A 17,208-nucleotide genomic window follows, 5' to 3' on the forward strand; every position below is an offset into this window, starting at 1 on the left:
ATAATCAAAATTATTCATTTTATATCTTTTTATATCTTGTAATCTATCTCTTGCTTGGTCTTAAATTCTTTCCTTCCCCATAGATCTGACAGATATACTATTCCATGTTCACCTGATTTATTTATAATATCATTCTTTATGTTTAAATCATGTATCTATTTTGAACTTATCTTGGTATAGGGTATAAGATATTGATCTAAACCTAATTTTTGCCATAGTTTTCCAATTTTTCTAGCAGTTTTTGTCAAATAATGGGTTCTTATCCTCAAAGTTGGGATCTTTGGATTTATAGAACACAAGATTGTTGCTGTTATTTACCCCCAGTCTGTTCTATTGACCCACCCCACTCCTAGCCAGTACCAGATTGTTTTGATGATTACTGCTTTATAGTACAGTTTATAGTACAGTTTATAGTACAGTAGGCTACCATACTTCACATTTTTTTTCATTAATTCCCTTGATATTCTTGATCATTTGTTCTTCCAAATGAATTTTGTTATTATTTTTTCTAATTCTATAAAATAGCTTTTGGGTACTTTGATAGGCACTGAATAAATAAATAGGTAGGATTGTTATTTTTATGATATTAGATTGTCCTGCCCGTGAACAACTAATGTATTTCCAATTGTTTAGGTCTAGTTTTATTTGTGTGGAAAGTGTTTTGTATTCATATAATTCCTGTGTTCATCTGGGTAGATAGATTTCCAAATATTTTATAGTGTCTAGAGTAATTTTAAGTGGATTTCCTCTTTCTAACTCTTGCTGCTGATTTTTTTTGTTGGAAATATATAGAAATGCTGATGATTTATGTGGGTTTATTTTGTATCCTGCAACTTTGCTAAAGTTATTGATTATTTCCACTAGTTTTTTACTTGATTTTCTAGGATTCTTTAAGTATGTCATCATATCATCTGGGAAGAGTGATAGTTTAGTTTCCTCATTGCCTACTTTAATCCCTTCCATTTCTTTTTTCCCTCTAATTGCTACTGCTGGTATTTCTAAGATAATATTAAACAATAGTGGTGATAACGGACATCCTTGTGTCACTCATGATCTTATTGGGGAGGCTTCTAACTTACCTCCATTGCAGATGATACTTGCTGATGGTTTTAAATAAATACTACTTATTATTTTGAGGAAAGGCCCTTTATTTCTATACTTTCTAGTGTTTTCAATAGTGTTGTATTTTGTCAAAGGCTTTTTCTGCATCTATTGAGATAATCATGTGATTTCTGTTGGTTCGATTATTGATATGGTCAATTATGTGGATGTTTTTCCTAATATTAAGCCAGCCTTGAATTTCTCGTATAAATCCCACCTGGTCATACTGAATAATCCTTGTGAAAACTTGCTGTAGTCTCTTTGCTAGTATTTTATTTAAGATTTTTGCATCTATATTCATTAAGGATACTGGTCTGTAGTTTTCTTTCTCTGTTTTTGGTCTTCCTGGATTGGGAATCAGTACCATATCTGTGTCATAAAAAAGAATTTGGTAAGACTCCTTCTTTGTTTATTTTGTCAAATAGTTTGCATAGTACTGGGATTAATTGTTCTTTAAATGTTTGATAGAATTCACTTGTGAATCCATCTGGCCCTGGAGATTTTTTTCCCTGGGGAGTTCATTGATGGCTTATTTGATTTCTTCTTCTGAGGAGGGATTATTTAAGTATTCTATTTCCTCTATTGTTAATCTAGGCAATTTATATTTTTGTAAATATTCATCCATCTCACCTACATTTTCATATAATTGGGCAAGATAGCTCCTAATAATTGTCTTAATTTCCTCTTTATTAGAGGTGAAATCTCCTTTTTCATATTTGATACTGGTAATTTGATTCTCTTCTTTCTTTTTTAAATTAAATTAACCAATACTATATCTATTTTATTTTTTCAAAGAACCAACTCCTAGTCTTATATATTAGTTCAATACTTTCTTTAATATCAATTTTATTAATTTCTCCCTTGATTTTTAGGATTTCCAATTTAGTTTTTATCTGGGATTTTTTTAAACCCTTAACTTCTGTGTCTTGGCTCCTAGATGGAAGAGTGGTAAGGGTGGGCAATGGGGGTCACGTGACTTGCCCAGGGTCACACAGCTGGGAAGTGTCTGAGGCCGGACTTGAACCTAGGACCTCCCATCTCCACTGAGCTACCCAGCTGCCTCTATCTGGGGATATTTAATTTGTTCTTTTTCTAGTTTTTTTTAGTTTCATGCCCAATTCATTGATCTACTTTTTTCTCTATTTTGTTGATATAGGCACTCAGGGATATAAATTTTCCCCTGAGTACTGCTTTGGGTAAATTTTGATACGTTGTCTCCTCATTGTCATTCTCTTCAATGAAATCAGTAATTGTTTCTATGATTTATTCTTTAACCCACCAGTTTTGAAGAATTAGATTATTTACTTTCCAATTAATTTTTAATTTGCCTCTCCATGAACCCTTACTAATTATAATTTTTATTGCATTATGATCTGAAAAGGTTGCATTTATTATTTCTGCTTCTCTACATTTGTTTGTGTTGTTTTTATGCCCTAGTATATGGTCAATCTTTGTGGTGCTGAAAAGAAGGTATATTTCTTTTTATCCCTATTCAGTTTTCTTCAGATATCTATTAATTTTAATTTTTCAAAAATTTTATTCACTTCCCTTACTTCTTTCTTTTTTTTTTTTTTTAGTTTGATTTATCTAGTTCTGGTAGGGGGAGGTTAAGGTCCTCCACTAGTGTAGTTTTACTCTCTATTTCCTCCTTAGGTTCCTTTAGTTCCTCCTTTAAAAAATCTGTATGCTATACCATTTGGTGCATATATGTTTAGTATAGATATTACTTCATTGATAATGGTATCTTTTAGCAAGCTGTATTTTCATTCCTTATCTCTTTTAATCAGATCAATTTTTGCTTTAACTTTGTATGAAATCATGATTGCTACTCCTGTTTATCGCTTTTTTTACTTTAGATGATACATAATAGAGTCTGCTCCAGTCTTTTACCTTTACTCTATGTGTGTCACCCTTTCTCAAATGTTTTCCTTATAAACAACATAGAATAGGATTCTGGTTTTTAATCCACTCTGCTACCTGCTTCTGTTTTATAGGTGAGTTTAACTCACTTATTTCAATTCACCGTTATGATTACTAACTGTATATTGCCTCTTTTTTATTTTCCATTATTTCCCCCCTTTCACATTGTTCCTCCTCATGAGTGTATTGCTTTTTATCACATCCCCACATCACCCCCTTCCTTTTTCCTCGTCTTAGTCCTCTTCTGCTTCTCTGTAGGGTAATATAGAATTCTATACCTTGAGTATATTCCCTCTCTGAGCTAGTTATGAGAGTAAAGTTTATGCATTTCCCATTATCACACACATCCACCTCTCCCCTTCAGTAATTTTCTATGCCTCTTTATGCTATATAATTTACCCCATTCCATCACTCCTTTCCCTTTTCTCTCAGCAATTCTCTTTTTCTCCCCTTGATTTTTTTGAACATCATGTCATCATAATCAGCTTACTTCCCCACTCTCTGTCTAAGCATACTCCTTCTATCTGCTCTACTGCTAAGAATAATTTGTAAGAATTACAGATATCCTCTTTCCATGTAGGAATACATACAGTTTAACTTTATTGAGTCCCTTAAAATTTCTCTTTTTAGGCTTCTCTTGGATCTTGTGTATAGATTTCAAATTTTTTCTTTTAGTTCTGGTTTTTTCCTCAGGAATGTTCAGAAGCCTTCTATCTTATTGAATGACCTCCCCCCACCCCCTGAAAAAATATACTCAGTTTTGCTGGATAGGTGACTCTGGGTTGTAAACCTAGATCTTTTGCCTTCCTGAATATCATATTCCATGCCTTTCAATCCTCTGTGTGATCCTGATTGTAGCTCTATGGTTTTTGAAGTGTTTCTTTCTGGCTACTTAGAGTATTTTCTCCTTGACTTGAATTTCACTATTATATTCTTGGAAGTTGCCATTTGAGGATTTCTTTCTGAAGGTGATCTGTCAGTTCTTTCAATTTCAACTTTATTTTTTTGCTCAAGAATATCTAGGCAGTTTTAAAAAATAATTTCTTATATTATGATGTCCAAACTTTTTTTTATCATGGCTTTCAGATAGTCCAAGATTCTTCAATTGTCTCTCCTAGATATAGTTTCCAGGTCAGTTGTTTTTTTTTATATGAGATATTTCATGTTTTCTTATGTTTTTTCATTCTTTTGATTTTGTTTTTATTGTGTCTTGATATCTCATGAAATCATTAGCTTCTAGTTGTTCAATAGTAATTTTTAAGGTCTGATTTTCCTCTGTCAACTTTTGCTTTCATTTCTTCTTGCATTGTTTTCATTTCTCTTCCCCATTTTTCCTTTGCTTCTCTTAATTTTTTTAAACCCTTAACTTCTGTGTCTTGGCTCCTAGGTGGAAGAGTGGTAAGGGTGGGCAATGGGGGTCAAGTGACTTGCCCAGGGTCACACAGCTGGGAAGTGTTTGAAGCCAGATTTGAACCTAGGACCTCCCATCTCTAGGCCTGACTCTCAATCCACTGAGCTACCCAGCTACCCCCTCTTAATTGGTTTTTGAAGTCCTTTTTGAGCTCTTCCAGAATCTGTGTCCAATTCATATTTTTCTTTTGGATTTGAGTGTGTTTGATTTGCTTTTACTGTCCCATTCTGTGTCTCTACCTTGCCCTTTGTCTCCATTAAAATTCTCTATAGTTACATGCTTTTTTCATTGTCTGCTCATTTTCCTAAACTTTTTATACATAGGTTCTGTTCTCTGGAAGGTTAGGGTAGCCTCTTGAACTTCAGTCCTTCCTTGATGCTACCCTTAGCTTTATTTTTGGATTTCTGCAAGTTTCAGTTCTTCTAAGATGGTATGATGGCCCGAGGGCTTGGAGCTCTGAGAGCTACCTCCCTCTGCCGATTCAATTAACTCTTGAAATAGCTGATAGCTGAAATTCTCACCTTGGGTGAAGTTTTTGGTTTCACTGTGAGCTTGATCAGGTCAGGCATTGCTCAAATTCTAGTCTCAGGCTTAGGTATAAGCTTTTGGTCTCACTCTGGGCTTAATCTGGTCAGGCACACAGTAGTTTGCCCTGTACTGGGGCTCTGTCTTGAGTTTTTGGCAGAAAGATCAGGGGGCCCCCACTTTGGTTTTATCAACTACCCAAAATGGGATCTATGTCCTCACCACAGGTCCAGACTGGGCCTCCTGGTTTTGCTCTTGGCTCACATATACCAGGCTGCTTCAGTACAGACTTCCCTGGGCTTGAATTCCAGACTTGACTGCAGGTGTGCTTGGAATTTCAAGGAGTATGCGTTGGCTTGGATCTCTATTTGCCCAGGCAGGGTCTCAGGATCTGGATGTTGACTTGGGCTCATGTTAAGAACCTGGCACAGCAAATGTGGGGTGGTGGGGTGTGGCTTGCTCCTCACTCCTTGCTGTAGCCTCATGCTATCTGTTCTTCCCTCTCACCCCAGTGCCCCAGATGTTCTCTGTCTATCCTTTAGGTTTTTATCTTCTCGAAAGTTGTTTTGCTCTGTCTTGTAACTTCAGAATCCCAAGTGGGGTACAAGTTAACAGAACCCCATGATGCTAGGGCAGTTAAAGCCAGTTGGAATGAGGGTATATAAAGGGCTACCTCAAGCTGTGACTCAATCATTATGGGATCGGGGTGCTGGAAGGAAAGAGGGTGGTGGAAACCACTTACTTAGGCCTAGCAAACCTCTGACCAAAAGAGCTTAGTGTTATCTATCCTTTTACTCTTATAGATAGCCTGTCAAGGCTGTCTCTCACTGGCCTTGATTCAATACTGCTGCAGAAAGATCCTACTAGCAGTTATTAGAAACAGATCTTCTGAGGCAATAAACCTGCAGTCAACACCTTCTACAAGCCATCTTGAATTTATTCTTTCTTTAATATAATTGAGTAGAAATAACTATAATGGAGAATAGGGAAAAAATTTCAGTTGGAGTTTCTCCTCTGCTTTGGAAGAAGCCATACTTATATCACCTCAGATTATTAGAGAGTTTTGCCCTGCTCCTCTCACCCCTCATCTACCTTTTACCCTCTGCTTCTCCAGTCATTAAAGTATTATCTTAACCAAGTCAGTTAGTGTGGGGATCCTTTGAATAAGACAGCTGTGGTCAAAATCTACTTACCTTAGAGACATCCTCCATTACTCTATTCCAGTGACAGTTGGAAATCTGAGGGATCAGCTCTAAAGGCACTTTGAATATATCACCCATCCTTGGTTGGAGATAACATCCAACAACTAGAGACATCAGTTTCTTGTGGGAATACACTTTTGTGATATTAAGTTCAGCTATATGGAGAAGTTTTTGTTAGATAATACAAGAAGCCATTGGCCCACCTTTCTTTTCAGTTAAGATCAGCTGACAGACTTCTGTACTGGCAAGGGAGGGGAGTAGAGTTCTAGCTGTATTACTACCCATCCCCCAAGGCTTGAGTTTTCCCTGCCAGCAGCCTGAGATTTGCTCCTTAGTCTCCTTGTTGGTTCTTTTACTCCTTTCTTCATTTTCTGGCATTATTTTGAGATTGGTTGGAAAGGATTCTCATGGTGATTTTGAACTTCCCTGATTCTCCTCCATCTTGGCTCCAGAACTGGAACTCAGAATGACTTATTGAATGTAGTTTTATGGTTTCTTCTCTGCTACATATTTATTACTGTAAGTATGTTTGTCTCATTGCAAACTCTCAAAGGGTAGGGATTTGAGTCCTAGATAATCTCTCTCTCTCTCTCTCTCTCTCTCTCTCTCTCTCTCATTTAGAAAAAATAAATGCTTAATGAGTGTCCTTTCAATATGATATTGATTATAATTGTTTTGAAATTTGCTTATTAAATATATCAACTTCATTTTTCCTTCTAAACTTTCCTTTGTTAAAAGCTGGTTAGCAGTGCTCTAAAGTTTACACAGCACTTTATACATGGTATCTACCAATGGCAACCTGACATATCCCAGTCACACTATGTTCAAAATAAGATTCTCAGAATCTCTGATTGGGAAGGAATCTCTGAGTCATTTAGTCCAACCCATACCTGAACATGAATTCTTACCATAAAACATCCAAATGGTCATTAAGCCTTTGTTTCAATAACTTGAAAGAAAAGGAATCCACCATCTCCCAAAGTAGCCTATTTTGCTCTTGGAAAATTCTAATTATAAAGAAAGCTTTTCCTATATAATCTTGAAAGCTACTTTTTTTTTACAACTTCTACCTATTTTTATTTGTTTTCCTTACTGGGGCTAAGCAAAATAAAATTTCAATTTAGTTATCTTACTTCCTCTAGGTCTTCTCCAGGATAAATATCCTTGACTTCCTTAACCAAATTTCATAAACTACAATCTCAAGGTTTTTCCCCAAACCCATTGCTCTCCTTTTGATACTCTTAAGTTTACCAATGATATCCCCCCAAAGATACCCAGAAATCTTAAAATACTCTAGATTTTGCCCAGTTAGGGCAGAATATGGTAGATGCATCTTCTGCTTATTCCTGGAAATTATATTTCTTTTTTTTTAAACCCTTAACTTCAGTGTATTGTCTCATAGGTGGAAGAGTGGTAAGGGTGGGCAATGGGGGTCAAGTGACTTGCCCAGGGTCACACAGCTGGGAAGTGGCTGAGGCCGGATTTGAACCTAGGACCTCCTGTCTCTAGGCCTGACTCTCAATCCACTGAGCTACCCAGCTGCCCCCAAATTATATTTCTTTTAATGCAGCCTTTGATTGAATTATATTTCTTGGCTTCGCTATCATACTATTGGCTCAAATTGAATATGTGTTTTAGCTAAAAACCTCAATTATTTTTTAAAAACCTGCTTTCTAACCCATTTCCCCAATCTTATACTTATGAAGTTGTCATTTTGTACTTGAGTGTAAGACTTTAAATTTATCCCTGTCAGCATAAATATTACTTGAAGTTTGGTTTTGCCATCAAATCTGCTGCTACTTATTAAGTGTGTACAGTGTGCTAGGCACTGGAGACACAAAAATGTATGTCTCTTATGCCTGGAATTCTCGCCCTCCTTCCCTTGGTCCTTGGAATCCCTAGATTCCTTAGGAATTCCAAGACTCAGCTCAGGTTGACAACTCCTATGTATGTGTATTATAGCACTTCCTCAGAATTTCTTTGTCTATATTTTGTATTTAATTATCAATGTATATGTTTTAATCCCAAGGTAAAATGTAAGATATACAAGGCTGTTTTCATTCCTTTCTTTGGATCCAGAGAGCCTATCAGAGTTCTTGCTACATAGCTGGTGATTAATCTATTTTTGTTGAATTTAATTAAAGTAAGTGTCCCAGCCAGCAAGGGTCTATGAACTAAAGAGCATGCAGAAATAGTCCAAGGTGCAGGAAAATACCTGGGTGCTGATGTGCTATTTGGCAGAGAGCTTGGAATTCTTGCCCCTGAGAACTCCATCTGTAAATTAAGTCATTGTGATAGAAGTAGTTGTACAGGCGGCAGAAGATGAGTTCTGAGAGTTTTGTCACAGTTGAGAGGTAGTTGGTTGAGAAGCTACAAGAAGAGGCACAATGCATTATCAGAGGATATAGTGCTGGTCAATAGGCCTCTTCCCATGTGACCCTCCCCACTGACCTTTCTGTCTGGGTGCTGGTCTGGACACTGAAGGCACATTTCATGATGCTGTCCAAGGTCATCAGGCGAATGGGCTCACAAATCTCCACAGAACTGTCCTGGGTGCTGAGCTTCTCCCATGTATCCTGAGAAAGAAGAGTAAAACTGGCATCATCGATGTCTTCCAACAATCTTTCTTTGATAGCCTATGGCTTGACCTTTCTCCCTTCCTCTGTCCCTCTCTTAATCTCTTCTCTCTTTCCCTTCTCTTTTTGCTCTCTCGTTGTTTCTCACTCTTATCCTTCATTCCCTTTCTGCCCACTCTCTCTACCTTCTTCCATCTCCCTCTTTTCCCCCAGCTGTGTGTTAGGGAACAAAATATCATATCTAAAGATGTTAACACTGATAGTTTGATATAATAGAAGGAACTCTCGACCTGAAATCAGAAGATCTGGGTTCAAATCTGATCTTGATGACTGGTTGGCCCTGGGACAGACATTTAATCTCTTTGAATTATTATTTCTACTGACCAATGAACTGACACACTGAATGGCTACATAAACAAATGAATTAGATTTTGTGCATTGCATAATATTTATATTCCTTGCCAGTTCTGACATTCTTTAATATGATGAAACAATTATATCCTATTAATATTTACTAACCTTATTCTCATATTTAACGATTTTCTGGGTGGTGCTCAAATAGAAATGTTCCTTTGATAAGTCATCCTACCATTATTATTTTATAGCTAATGTTCTATAAATATTGCCCAAGTAGATAAAAATAACTGCTTTTTTTAATGACTGAAAATAAGTATAAGTACATCAGCTTCTTGTTGAACTTATTGAAGTGATTAGCCCAGAGTCATAAAGCCAGGAATTGTCTATGGTCAGATTTGAACTCACTACCTCCTGTCTCCAGGCCTGCCTCTCTAACCACTGGGCAATCTAGCTCCCCCAGTGTTGACATATTATTGGTTGAGTTCATGTGGATGTTATTCATGAAGCATCTTGGGATAGAGATCATATTCTTGGATATGAGTTGTTTCATGGAGCCTGTCAAGAGGAAAACCACTTTTGGATACATCCAACAAATCTAGTATCTGGTGTCACCCTTTGCTTTGTGAAGTAACATCTGTGTGCTTCCAAAGGATTTCTGTAAATTCAAAAACTATTTAAAGTAACTTTTTTGAAAAAGTGTTAAGATTTCTATAGATTCCTTAGAGTGACGGGCCCTCTGTTTCATTAACATTGCAGAGGGTTTTTCAAGGAAACTTTTCAAATCTGTTGTAATGTGTTTTCTAATTTTAAAGATGTACATTGGCTGTTATTTGGTAGGTGTATTTTCCTCATTTTACTTTGATTTCAGGAAGCCAGAAAGTCTCTTAACACATTCAACCATAGCTTTATCCTTTATATATTTTCGTTTGATTTTTCTTGATAGAGAAGATGAACGTATTTGTAGCCATTAGTTTCATCCCCTGATTCAATGTGACCTCTGGATTCAAGCTCCAAGCCTTCAGACTCTCTTTCTTTGGCAACACATTGAGAATTTTACACTTGTAAAATTTCAATGACATTTTGAAATTATTAGAGAAAGATCCCAAGAAGTGAAGGAATTTCTTTTTTTTTTTTTAGTTTAGCCATAATGCTTTATGTCATTCAAGTGATTAATAAGTTGTTTTAGCTTAATTCCTTCTTTAACTTAATAGTCAAACTAATTTCTTTTTAGGAGAGATGCCAAGTGGATTTAAGTAAAAGTAGAACTACAATAAGTTTAAATGATCTCTCTGAAAAATGCCATTTTTAATTGCTCATAATATTATTATGTTCATGGTGTGTTTAAAATAAAAAGTTTTATTTTTAAATTAAAAAAATAAATTTTAAATTATAAAAAGTTTTATAATGGGCATCAAATATTCTCAGATTCTTAGACTATAGCTAATACAGAAGTGAGAAGCTCAGCCAATAACCTTATAATAATAAATCAGTATAAATATTATGGCATATTTAGACAGCATATTTAATAATCCCTGAATTTATAATAAGTTATCCTTTATATCATTGGACTTTTTACACATTCTTTTTGTTCCTTAGCTAATATGTTGCTTTCTTCTAAGTGTTTATGGATATTTTTCATCTGATCTGTATAAAGGACTTAAACATGTAATTATCCTACTTGGAAGAGTAACTGATATTCTCATCTTTTAGGAATAGATATGTTACATTATCTGTTTTTTAAAAAAATCTGGGATAATTATTATGGTTGTTTTGTTCTTATTCTCAGATCTCTGTTCTAAGATCCCTCCTAGATTGCCATTTTGATTTCTAGGATTCTCTAGGAGGACTAAAGTGATCAATACCTTTGATATACTTACTTAAATTAGTTCCATCAGACTGTTATCCTTCTAACCTTTAATTTCTTTGAGGTGCATAGAAATGATGACAGTCTAGACTGCAGTGGAAGATAAGTAAGCCATTCTGAAGCATGTAGACTATCTGGATACTGAAGAGAGGGCATGAGCATGGTGTGAGATACTTGGGTTTTCTCTGAGGGAAGAGTTACCAAAAGGCAAGAGGAGAATGCAGAGTAGGAGGGAAAAGGGTGCCAAAACTATCTACCTCTTCTGAGCTAGCCATGGACTTGCATCAGGGAAGGAAAATGCATATTCAGGAGGCATCATGACAGGGAAGAGAGCACAAGAGTTGAAATCAGAAACCTAAGTTCAATTTTTTTTATCTACTCTTACTAGTTGTGTGATAATGGCCAAGTAATTAAACCTGTCTGAGCTTCCCTTTGCTCATCTGTAAAATGGGGATAATAATGTCTATAGCATGTTTCTCACAAGCTTGTAGTGGCTTAATATATTTAAAACCCTTTGCAAAATTTAAAACTTTATGTCAATCAGAGACACATAAGCTCAGAATTATTAGGGATCTGTGAAGTCATCTTGTTCAAGATTTCCTTGGTCCCTCACCTTCCTGTATACCACAAAGTTCCTAGCACAGTGCTTGGCACAGAAGCAGATGCTTAGTTCATCTCTGGTGGCTGGATATCCAGCAACTCACAGGGTCCCTGAGCTGTCTATTCCCTCACCAGCATCCTGCAGACAGAATCATTCATCACATGGATGTAGGGCTTCAGAATACTGAAGTGGAAGGCAGGAGTCAGCAGATGGCGATGCTGGTACCACTTCTTTCCTTCCAGGCTCAGCAGTCCTCTTCCTTAAGATATCACAAAGACAAAAAAATTCAGATCATGCCATGAGAATGCTCATGCTGCATCATGGAAAGCATGGTGGCCTCAGAAGATAGTGGCTAGAATGCTAGCTCTCTTATCTCTCAGCTGTACAATTGTGGGCAAATAACCAGTTTAAGTTTTGGTTCCTTCAGCTATAAAATGGGATAACACATACATACTTTCTTCTATACATAGTTTACAGAAGGGAAATGATTTATAAAACAATATAGAAAAAGCAGCTGTTGTTATTTTTATTTAAGAAAGAATGGATGTTTAGCTGATATTTTGAAGTTTACTATGAATTTTACACGGACTGTATTGTTTTCACGTAGATATGATTATAAACTCTGGAAGGCTATCTTAGTGGAACAAACTTAGGGAGGGTTTATCAAGTTGGGAAGATTTTCCCACTTGGTCGATTTTCCCACTTGGCCACTTTTCTGGACTTCTTGATCTTCTGAAGTACATCATCCTGTAAGATGAAATCAAATCTGTAACTCACACCTCCTCAGATCATTTTCCATTTGCAGGCTTCGTCATGCTTCAGATTTCCTTGGTCTGTCACCTTTCTGTATATCACAAAGTTCCTAGCACAGTGCTTGGCACAGAAGCAGATGCTTAGTTCATCTCTGGTGGCTGGTACCCTCTTCTTTTCCACCTGTTTTTTAGATTCTTTTTATATGTTGTCACCCCTGTTAGAGTGTAAGCTCCTTGAGAGCAGGGGCTATCTTATGGGTAGCTTTGTATACCCAGTGCTTTAACACAATGCTTGGCAAATAGTAGGTGCTTAATGAATGTTTACTGACACTGACTTTGAATATGGTCCCATGTCAGACTGGATATTTATAGTTTTAGGGTCTGCCTTGTTAAGTTCTGAAGGGATCCTCAACTAATTGTCTTCAGGGAATGAGTCTTTTAGCCTTAGCACCTTCTAGAACCTTTCTCCTAACACCCAGAGAAGTTGCTCTCTGTATTTGAGGAGGTAATATCCATACCACTGAGTTCATACATTGTCAAAGAGTTAGGGCAGAAATCTGGAGATAGCTGAAAAGGGCAAAGTTATATTCAGAATTATTCATGAGTAAATGACCTAAAAGGCTTGGCAGTTAGATTTGGGCTATCAGTATATTTCCCTTAGTGTAAGAGAGCATCAGCTAAATTAGGAATAGCCAAATAATCACAAGTCCAACTGTGAGAGCTGATTAATTATCCCCTCCTGCACCTCCCATGTTGACTCCCCTTTCCTCCCTATTCAGTGCTGCAAAGAACAGCATCCTTTATTATTGTTAGCTGTTTCAGTCTGTCTTATTCTTTGTGATACCATTTGGGGTTTTCTTGGCAAAGATATGGGGGTGGTTTGCCATTTCCTTCTCCAGCTCATTTTACATATGAAGAAACTGAGACAAAACAAGGTTAAGTGACTTGTCCAAGGTCACACAGCTATTAAGTATTTGAGGTCAGAGTTGAACCCAGATAGATGAGTCTTCATGACCCTAGGCCTGATACTGTGTTACCTAGTTGCCCCACATCCTTTCTTAAACTCATGCAAAGTCTAGGGTCTCTCCTTTTATGGGAAAATAGACTAAATACCCTTTTGCTCCACTACCTCTTTTATGCTACATATTAAAAATAATATTAAGAGAGTACTTTGAAGTCTTGGGTCTCAATTGAATGAAAATCCGTAGAAATCTTTCTTTAGGGGCAGAGAGGTGACTCAGTGGATAGAAAGCCAGTCCTGGAAATGGGAGGCCCAGGGTTCAAATCTGGCCTTAGACAATTCCTAGTTGTGTGATCCTAGGTAAGTCACTTATCACTTAATTCCAGTTGCCTAGCCCTTGCCACTCTTCAGCCTTGGAACGAATATTTAGTATCAATTCTAAGACAGAAGTAAGGGTTTTTAAAAAAAAATCTTTCTTTAACTATATGTTTGAAATGAGTCACACAATGAAATATTTTACACAATTCTTTAACACCTAAGCAATTTCAAACCCATCTCCACTGGCACTCACTCCTGGTGAGCTTATAAAAATACTCTTTCCTGAACTGATCAAGATCATTATCAAATGAAGAAAAGGGGAAAAAGTCTTTGATTAAGTCAAAGAAGAGAAGTGTCTCTTGGGTTTACTTTTAGCCAGGTAAAAAGGAGAATCCTGAGAGGTGAAAGTGTAAGATTAAAAATTAATATCCAATACTCCAAGTATTATATTTTATAAGATTTATTAATCACTTGAAGTAGAGGAAAGTAAATACCATCAGTAAAGAGAAGTTTCCCAGACCATGAAAAGCAGGAGGAGGAGGAGGAGGAGGAGGAGGAGGAAGAGGAGGAGGAAGAGAGAGAGAGAGAGAGAGAGAGAGAGAGAGTTACACAAACTTATCTTCAAAATGTAAGGATGAAACATGGGGACAAAAGGAAAGGGATCTGGAAAATGAAGTCCAGGGGTACAAAATTCTAATTACACAAAAGTAAGATTCCAGAGTTTTAGGAAAATGACTCTCTAGGGTACACCAACAGTTTAAGTTACTATTGTTCTGAGATGGTTACCCAGACTTTGAGCCCTTGCCTAATACTGATACTGGGAGATAGAGCAGGACTGTTCCAGAAAACACTTCTGCCAGGATATGGCCAAAGGAGGAGGGGAAGCACAATATTTGATAGCTTCGTATTTTAACTAATATCTTTTGGTGCTAATTTCATGTTTCTGCTATTGGAAGAAGTAAAAGTGCTGCCCATGCTCTTTATATTTCAGTGCTTTGAGGAAAAACTAGTCACCTTGCCCTTAATATACGTCTGTACTTCGAGGTTTGCAAAGCATGTTTCACATAACAACAATGTTGGGAGGCAAGAAGGGCAAAGATTGTTATCCTTATTTTACAAAATGAAGAGACTAAGACTAAGAGGTTAAGTGGCGAACTTGGGGCAAAAATGAAAACAAACAAAAAATCTTTCAGACCCAATACTCTTTCCACCACAACTTGAAGAGCTGCTATGCATTATTCAGATGTATAGAAATATTGTCTCTCCAATAAGTTGATGTCAGGTGACTTTCATTCGTATTATTCCTCTTCCCCCCAAATATGCAGTACAGTACCTAACATCTAAGTGGATGCCACTATTTCTGAGGATCAGAGGAATGAAAGCATGATTTTTGTGATTGCTAGTTAATCCTCTTCATTTTTCAGAAGGGGAAAATGAGGCACATAGAGGGGTTAGGGAATCATATAAAGTCACCCAGGCAATTAGAAGAAATGGCAAACTCACATTTCCTGCCTCTTTGTTGATTCCCTGCATTTTTTCATGTTCTGTCTCTGGAGACCTGACAGAACAATCCTTCTCCATGGTAGATCTTTAGACACAAAAGAGAATTAATAGCTTGGCAAAAGATGCGCAAAATTCATGAAGAAAATATCATCTTAAAAACAGAACTGGCCTAATAGGAAAAAAGGTGCAAAAATTCACTGAAGAGAACTTCTTTAATAGAAGAATAAAACAAATGGAAAAAGAGGTACAAAAGTCTGGGGAAAATGAGCAAACAGGGAAATATATATTATGTGATAATATATATACAACTTATATCATATCACCTGCCTTCTTGGGGCAGTAGGAGGGGAAAGAGGGAGGAAAAAAAAGAATGGCATAAGTTTTGGGATATAGTTAATGTAAGAATTTATTTTCTCTCTCTTTTTTTTAAACCCTTAACTTCTGTGTATTGGCTCCTAGGTGGAAGAGTGGTAAGGGTGGGCAATGGGAGCTACCCAGCTGCCCCAGAATTTATTTCTCTTGTATAAGCATATGTATTATAATTTATTACATACTTATAACAAATTATATGAATTATATTATTGTTATGTTACCAGTTACATTATTTATAAAAATTAAAAATAAATGGGAAGGGGCAGCTGGGTAGCTCAGTGGGTTGAGAGTCAGGACTAGAGACAGGAGGTCCTGGGTTCAAATCTGGCCTCAGACACTTCTCAGCTGTGTGACCCTGGGCAAGTCACTTTGACCCCCCATTTCCTACCCTTACCATTCTTCTGCCTTGGAGCCAATACACAGAAGTTAAGGGTTAAAAAAAAATAAAATAAAAAATGGGAAAAAAAAAGCAAAGCCGACCAAATGGTAAAAAATGGTACAGAATGATCTAATTTATAGAATTGAAGAAGATAACAGAACGGATGGGAAATCAGCAGCCAACAATATATTGTATATGAGACACATTTGGGATGGAAAGACAACTTAAATGAAGGGTTTGTACAAAATCTATTATGCTTCAGCTGAAGTGAAGAGGGCTGCGGTGGCAATCATGATCTCAGACAAAGCAAAAACAAAATAAGACCTAATTAAAAGAGATAATCAGAGAAAATACATTTTGCTAAAAGGTAGCTTAGACAAGATGAAGTGATATCATAAAGATTTAGAGCAAGTTTCTTTTTTCTTTTCTTTTTTTTTTAATCTTTCCCTTCTGCATTAGAATCAATACTAAGCGTCTGTTCCAAGGTAGAAGAGCTGTCATGGCTGGGCTTTGGGGATTCTGTAACTTGCCCAGGGCCACACAGCTAAGAACCCAGGTCCTCCCAACCCCAGGTCTGGTTCTTTATTCACTAAGCCAACTAGCTGCCCCAGTTTGTTTTTATTTCTGATAAAAACTTCTATAGACTGTTTCATAAAAATGCATTGTAGTCACTTTCCTCTCTCCCATTTTTAAAAGGTTCAGATTTTCTTTAGCTGAAGTGCAATAGTTCAATTCGACATTGATCTATTAAATTCCATCTTCTTGCCACTGTTTCTCGATCTTACTAGCTCTCGTGTTCCCCATGAAATTACTTTTGATTTACTTTATATAGGTTTTGTATTGACTCATCTGTGTGCATCGTTTGCTCCTGTGATTCAATGTAAGCTCCTTGAGGCTGAGGATTTTTTCCTTGTCACCCCCCCAATTCTCTCTGAGAAGAAGGTACTTACCAATCCAGGGGATAATAAACTTGTACCCATGCTGTATTTTGGGATCTGTAAAGTCAAGCACAGGAGAGAAAAGGCCGGCATTAGGCAGAAACAGAGTGTTGAACATCAGAGCAAGTTTGTGGGCATCTACATTTTGAATGGGCTTAACGGGCATGGAAGTGGGACAAGGAGAATCAAACATCCTGTGGGAAACTGGGTTCATGATATCATAGGAAAATGCAGAGAGAGTTAACAATTTGATAACACAAAGCGATGAACACAGGGCTTCAAGTTATTGATCATTAAGTTATTGATTATTCCTTGCAATGTACCAGGGACCGGCTGGCCTGAATGAGGCTCAGACCCCAGAGGGAACTGTTACATCAACTAGAATACGGGCTTTGGAGGTAGAAGACCTCGGAAGGTATCCTGGCTCT

The 17,208-nt window shown here is 36.9% G+C and overlaps 1 protein-coding gene across 1 annotated transcript in view; it reads right to left on the reverse strand.

Moving 5' to 3' along the window:
• The window catches only part of LOC123247492 (cytochrome P450 4A5-like), a 51,194-nt gene that overhangs the window by 25,426 nt on the left and 8,560 nt on the right, over positions 1 to 17,208 (reverse strand). Inside the window, exons 3-6 of the mRNA XM_044676401.1 lie at positions 16,793 to 16,837; positions 11,689 to 11,816; positions 8,611 to 8,735; positions 8,375 to 8,529 (exon numbers count right to left, since the gene is read on the reverse strand). Of these exons, the coding sequence (XP_044532336.1) occupies positions 8,375 to 8,529; positions 8,611 to 8,735; positions 11,689 to 11,816; positions 16,793 to 16,837 (453 nt within the window). The remainder of the gene's footprint in view (positions 1 to 8,374; positions 8,530 to 8,610; positions 8,736 to 11,688; positions 11,817 to 16,792; positions 16,838 to 17,208) is intronic.

The sequence above is a fragment of the Gracilinanus agilis genome, chromosome 4, assembly GCF_016433145.1.
Source record: "Gracilinanus agilis isolate LMUSP501 chromosome 4, AgileGrace, whole genome shotgun sequence".
Taxonomy (NCBI): domain Eukaryota; kingdom Metazoa; phylum Chordata; class Mammalia; order Didelphimorphia; family Didelphidae; genus Gracilinanus; species Gracilinanus agilis.